This window comes from Ostrinia nubilalis, chromosome Z, assembly GCF_963855985.1.
Source record: "Ostrinia nubilalis chromosome Z, ilOstNubi1.1, whole genome shotgun sequence".
Classification (NCBI taxonomy): domain Eukaryota; kingdom Metazoa; phylum Arthropoda; class Insecta; order Lepidoptera; family Crambidae; genus Ostrinia; species Ostrinia nubilalis.
The window spans coordinates 22,556,479-22,562,743 of NC_087119.1; the positions used below are offsets into that span (position 1 = coordinate 22,556,479).

Below are 6,265 nucleotides of genomic sequence, written 5' to 3' on the forward strand. Positions count from 1 at the left end.
AATTACCTTTGTATATGGTGCTGCAGGGTATTTGCGTGACCTTGACCTTCCACATCCTCTCGAAGGAGTTGCCGCTGGTGACGAAGGTCAGTTTCACTGGGTTGGTGGTTCCGATGCCCGCGTCCACGTACACTATAGACATAATCATCAACATTCATCACAGAATATCACTCGAATAAGATTTTGTGAAATTGATGTTTGTTTAGTTTGGTTGGTAAGCCTAGGCGCAGACCACCGATTTTTAGTTGACCGATAGTTGAGCCCAATTCTAATTTGTATGAAAAATCGGCCGATACCAAATCGGCATATAATAATTATGCGCACTTTCATACATCTCCTTTCATACTCATTAACAGCTCGACCCAACTATCGGCTAACTAAAAATCTGTGGTCTGCGCCTAGGCTAAGTACTTTCTGTTTGTAAAATGTGTTGCCTGTAATGCAAACACACGTTTTATATAAATGTAATTGTGTAACGCCATGATCACATGAAAAAATAGTACCTACCATGGTTTCAACCGTTTGTGTGTTACGAGGATCAATATCCTGTATGTATGAAAGGGAACATCCCTTTAGCGTGAGTCGAGCATCGATTACAGCTCGTTCACATAGACGTCGCGTTGACGCGTGAAATGATATTAATTTCCTTAACAACGATCGAGTCAGCGTTGCAAGCGACGTTCACATTAAAGCGTTCATTGTCCGCCGTCTTTAATTACAATTTACGTTACTTACGACTTGTTGCTAAATTTTTCTAAATCAAGTCGATATTTTCATGACGACATAATTTAATGATTGTCAGTTTAGGAACTATTTGCCCCAGTGGATGCGTTCTGCTGTCTGCGGTTAGGTCAAACTGCATTATGTTATGAGCAATATCGTCAGTCTCTGTAAATTTTGTGTTGATGCTATCTGAGACGGTGCGGGCACGAGCAAAGAACGCAAACTGACAGGTGCAGGCTGCATTCATTTAACCTGCCCGCAGAATGCATAAAGTGTGGCAAATGCTTTATGGCTAAGCAATAAGTTCATAATCCTGATGCTGGAATTTCATTACACCGTTCATTTTGAACTGTTAGTAGTGAAGGATACGCCTGAGTGACCGCCGCGTCCTCATTAAAGATCTCCGCTTGCTGTTGTTGACGCAGGCTGCCAATATCGCCCTTCCTTTACAACATTATGAGTGCAATATTGCGTTAAACTGTATTTATTGACTTCCCGCGAAGAAAAATAAGTAAACGGTAACATTATTTCCTCTACAGCTTTGGTTTCGCCTGCTCCTTGCTGTTATTGGCTGAGGTAGCAATTTGTTGGGAACAAATTACATTTATTTTATGATTTCTATTGGTGCAGTTCCGCTGCTCAAGATAGTTAGCGTAGTCAGCGGCAGGAAGTTTATTCCAAGATACCTACTTAGAATTTATGTACAGACGACGGCAAGTTCAAGGTAAACATTGTGGGGTCTTATAGTGGTACAAATAGGTGCTGTTTTGCAACAAAATGTTTTACATAGTCTGATGTATTGCCAACCACCGATTTCCTTTGTATATGGTCCTTGTACATAATGTACATTGTACATGCCTATAATTATGGACTCCCTCTTACGTCCCTAGTATATAAAACCTTTCATTGTGGTACTGCACTGAGCGAGGTCAGAACAAAAAATTATCCCGATCGGTTTTTTTCTCTTGCATTTCATGCTTCATCGCAAATGATGAAAACGCTTTCAGGGCCGTAGCAAGGCATTATGCTGCAATAACAAACCTCAAAATAAGTAGATAGTACGATTGCTCTACGTCTACCTTAACATCTATCATCGAGTAGGTAAGTGCCTTACCTAAGTCACTAGTATTTTTTTCAGTTTCATGAAAATAAGTGCAGGTCTATTTTGCCAGTATGTATGTCAAGGATTATCAGGTAGTGTGAATGAACATGGTACTCACTGTGACTTCCTTGGTTGGTGCCGCATATGGTGGGTATGGGGTTCCCTCCGGACACGATGAACTGGTCCTGGTTGCAGACGTGGTTCATGGGCTCGGGACCTGCGATGCTGAACCGATTGAAGTCCAGTCTGCAAAAAAGGATATTTTATAAAGTGTAGAAAGAAACATGGAACAATGCTTGTTTGTCGGCCGTTTGGTGTAGTGGTTCAGAACGGACTACCTACTAAGTATGCCGAGAGGTCCCGGGTTTGAATCCCGGCCGGGCAGAAATTGAAATGATGAATTTTAATTTCTGTGACGAGTCTGGGTGTTTTCTATGTATAATATGTATTTACAAAAAAAAATATTTAAGTACACATAGTACAAGCTTTGCTTAGTTTGGGGCTAGCGTCGCAGTGTAAAATGTCCAAGGATATTTATTCATTTATTTAAAACAACTGTGCTGCCTCTTCGGCTAAGCTATGATGCTTGTGATTGTAGGATGTTGACGGGGTTCGAACTTGTGTCACTGAAATCGGGCTATCACACAGTGGCTAGTCATTTATATTATGTCGAAAGCGTATAGTCGCTATTTTTCTTTAACAGTTGAGGAGGACTTCCAAAAATATTTCATACAAAACACATAGAAATCTACCATACTGCAATGTAGCGATGGATCTATGGAAACGTGACAGTTACCATACTGTCTGTGTATTGACCACAATGGGTATATAATTTTGAATCAATAAAAAACTGATTCAAGTCGAAAATTTCGATGGCAACGAATAAAATGCACTGAATGCTTTTATTCTTATTTTATTGATACGATTTCCTTGTCTCTTTGTCACCGTTTGAGCTCGGTGAGTGCCTCTACACGAGATGGTAAAAGCAGGTGAAATATAATAGGAAAGATGATCTTAGGCCCCTAATCCACGGCGACTTTTTGTAGCGATTCTGTCGCGCGTTCGCATCGATACTGTCGCAATGCGGTCGCTAGCTGTGAGCCCTCGCCCACGTAAACGCGCTTCTGTCGTGATGCAAACGCAATACTGTCACGATGTAAACGCGATTCAGTAACTCTCCCTCCGTTCTCTTCCCGATGTCGTCCGACACGGTTGCGCTTTTGCATCGATACAGTCGCACTTCTGTAGCGGCATCGCTTCTCTCTTTAGTGCGTTGGAAATGCGACTAACAGGCTTTAGTACGCGCGATAGCATCACTACAAAAAGTCGCCATGGGCGAGGGCCCTTAGAACTGAGACCCATATAGACACTCACGTCCCATTTCGCTTTTTGACAGTAGGGAAAGGATTCCTCAAAATATATTGGAAGTGGAATGATATGCATTTTGGAAGTAGCAAATCTGATTTCTAGCTTGAAAGTGTAGGAAATGGAGTCGTATTGGTATGGTAACATAAAATAGACATAAATACAAAGTAAATTATTTTATATTAATTTGCTTTTTAATTAATGATTCCTACCAGGGCAACAGGCGTAATTATCGATATAAAAATAATAAATATTTATTTACATCGAGACCAAGAAGACCACTGTCCAGATCCCAACTCATATTGAGTGAATTGACTTGGTTTCCCATAAAATGGGCAATGAAGTTTATTCAAACTTACGTCTCTGGACTTACCAAGTCCCCAGGAATAGAGGTATAAATAAAATAATATTAAGGTGGAAAACGTTGTTAGGTACTACTTGTTACAAAGTTATCAGAAATCCTTATTTCGTACAATACTTTTAACTGCTGCTAAGTTAAAAAGTTGAATATTGTACATAAAACTATTAATAATAAATATTTTTAAAATAAAACAGGTCGAGTTCAACTTGCGCACGGAGGGTTCCGTACAAACTTGAAAGTGTATAGTATAGCAAAAAAAGTTCGAAGAAGATTTATAATAAGAATTCTAGCAATGAGCCACCTACCCTACACCATCCGGCACCCACTAACAATCGATGTCACACTTTCTATGACCTGTCAAAACGCGATTCCCCGATTTCGTAGATTTAGTATGAAAATAGAATCTATGATGTTACTTAATCATTCATTTACTGAATTGGAAATGACGTGTGAATTCCACTATAGATAGTAGGTACTGTAGAACCTTCATTGACCTTATTTGATTGGGCTTGATAATTTCAAAGAAGCAAAAAATCGAACGTAAAAGTTATTTTAAAAGTAAATTATTATCATCAGTGTTATTATTTAAATGTGTTCTATTCAGTGTTTCTATTACCTGATCTGGCAAACGTCAGGGTGTGCCTTGATGACGGTGAGCTCGCAGGAGCCCGTTCCGTCGAAGGCCGAAGGGTAGCCATTGTTCACGAAGTAGGTGCCGTTCTCTGACGTTGAACTGCCACATGATGTCATGACTGGTGAAATATTAGAATCTTGTAGAACCATAAAATAGGTAGGTTAAATACTAATTTACACGCACATTATTACACACACAACTGGACACAATTTGGTATGGCGCGGAAATTATCCCACTCTCTGGCATAGTGTCTTCTGTCTATCGGTTGCGTGAATAACCTGGTCAAACGGGACTATTCCCACCTCTCGTTCCCACCACTACAACTCGTGTGTAGCCAGGATCTACAGCTTGACCGCCATAAAAACCCAACCAATGAAGGTCAAGTTTATCCCGGGGAAAAGTTAAACTGTCATTGGACCCGCATCGAAATTAATCAGAAGAACATAGAAGGAGTTCGACTTCCCTCCATTGCAACGCGGATGACAGGTGAAAAAAAAAGGTTTTAATAACCTTTATGAAAAAATATGCACCACGGACAATAAATATCAATTAAGGGGGCTTATCTTATGAGCAATTAGCAATGAGAATAACCTAGTCAGGCAGCTAAGGTATTCTCAGTCTACTTACAAATACAGCAGAGTCCAAAGCCGTTTGCGCAGTAGCCGTTGGCGGAGCCGCCGCGCGCCGAGCACTCGCGCGCAGTCATGCACGTCCCGTTGTCGCCGGACGCGCCCGCGCACCCGCCGTTGGGGAAAGTCACCACGGTGAACAGGGACAGAACTGGGAATTAAAAGTTTTTAAAGGGAACAACTTAAGTCTAAACACCCTAAAATTAAATGTACTTCCACACTATCAACATCAGTTACCTAAATTCTACTAGAGGCAAATGGATTATGATTCGGCTTAGTTCATAGCATAGATACCTAGGTAAGAAGATGCCCTACATTTGCATGTTTCCAACTTTCATACACTTTGCTAAATCAAATAAGATTCTCACATCGCTATCTGAAGCATTGCAAAAACTCATCTGATGAATCATGAAAAGGATGATTAAGAACATTATTTTCTTAATTTTGTTACCAAATTAATAATAATAAAAGAAACGTTCGCTTTGCCGAAATTAGCAACAAATGTCTTAATTCTGATGAACAGAAAATCTGTGTGAAGTATCGAACTAAGACTTTGAAACTTATTAATAAAAAATACTTGTAACTGAAAATTAAGTAATCCCCAAACTGTCGTCGTAAAACTTTAACACACATAATGATACTTACATCGACTTTCTTTCTGCACTGGCGACCAAAACCTGGGTTCCGATTTTTGCAAATCATGATTAGGTTTCTTCGTATACCCCCCATTGCTCCATTTCGGTACAGACACCCCGTTCAGAATACCCCTCCCTTTGAGACCGGGTCCCACCCTGTTCCCGGCGTCATTACCATCACTAAATTGGGAGAAAGTCAGTAAAAAAACTGAGATTGCTAACTTCATTTTAACTGTCACCGCCAAAGGGTGTCAGATCGTTTGAATTGCAATCCAGTTTGTTGGTGTCATTTATAATATTTTAGCAGGAAGGGGAACAATGGTGCGAATTTCTACTTTTATTGTGACGCGACAATAGTGTTTAGTGCTAATTTCTTTCGGCGTTTATTTGCGTTACACGCATGCGTGGGCGCCGCTTGGGACACGCGGCACCGAGAGAGTAGTGCAGTAGGTACGCTGCGATTGCGCTGACCACCGAAGAAGCATCTTGATCTTTGCTGTCCTGAGTTGAAGGTTACCATTACAGCGAATTGCAGCCTCATATCAATTTTGGAAAAACTTTTCAAAGCGAATTGTATATTTGTGTAAGCAAGTTCTTAAATATGTTTAAAAAAGTCTTGATAATAATTAATAGCATTTACATAAGTAGCTTTCTTTTCTGACACCTCTCATCGAAAACATCTGGATGGAAGAGGAACTCCCAGACGACTGGAATAAGGGGCTTTTAATTACTGTGCCAAAGAAAGGGGATCTAAGCCAGTGTAGCAATTGGAGAGGTATCACTTTGCTCTCGATACCGTCAAAGGTTTTCTGCAAG

The 6,265-nt window shown here is 40.4% G+C and overlaps 1 protein-coding gene across 1 annotated transcript in view; it reads right to left on the reverse strand.

The window, feature by feature from the left end:
- Positions 1-5,969, reverse strand: part of LOC135087195 (uncharacterized) — a 212,684-nt gene extending 206,715 nt beyond the window's left edge. The window contains exons 1-5 of the mRNA XM_063982034.1: positions 5,846-5,969; positions 4,813-4,965; positions 4,168-4,303; positions 1,944-2,071; positions 7-132 (exon numbers count right to left, since the gene is read on the reverse strand). Of these exons, the coding sequence (XP_063838104.1) occupies positions 7-132; positions 1,944-2,071; positions 4,168-4,303; positions 4,813-4,965; positions 5,846-5,969 (667 nt within the window). The remainder of the gene's footprint in view (positions 1-6; positions 133-1,943; positions 2,072-4,167; positions 4,304-4,812; positions 4,966-5,845) is intronic.
- Between the last annotated feature and the right edge of the window lie 296 nt (positions 5,970-6,265).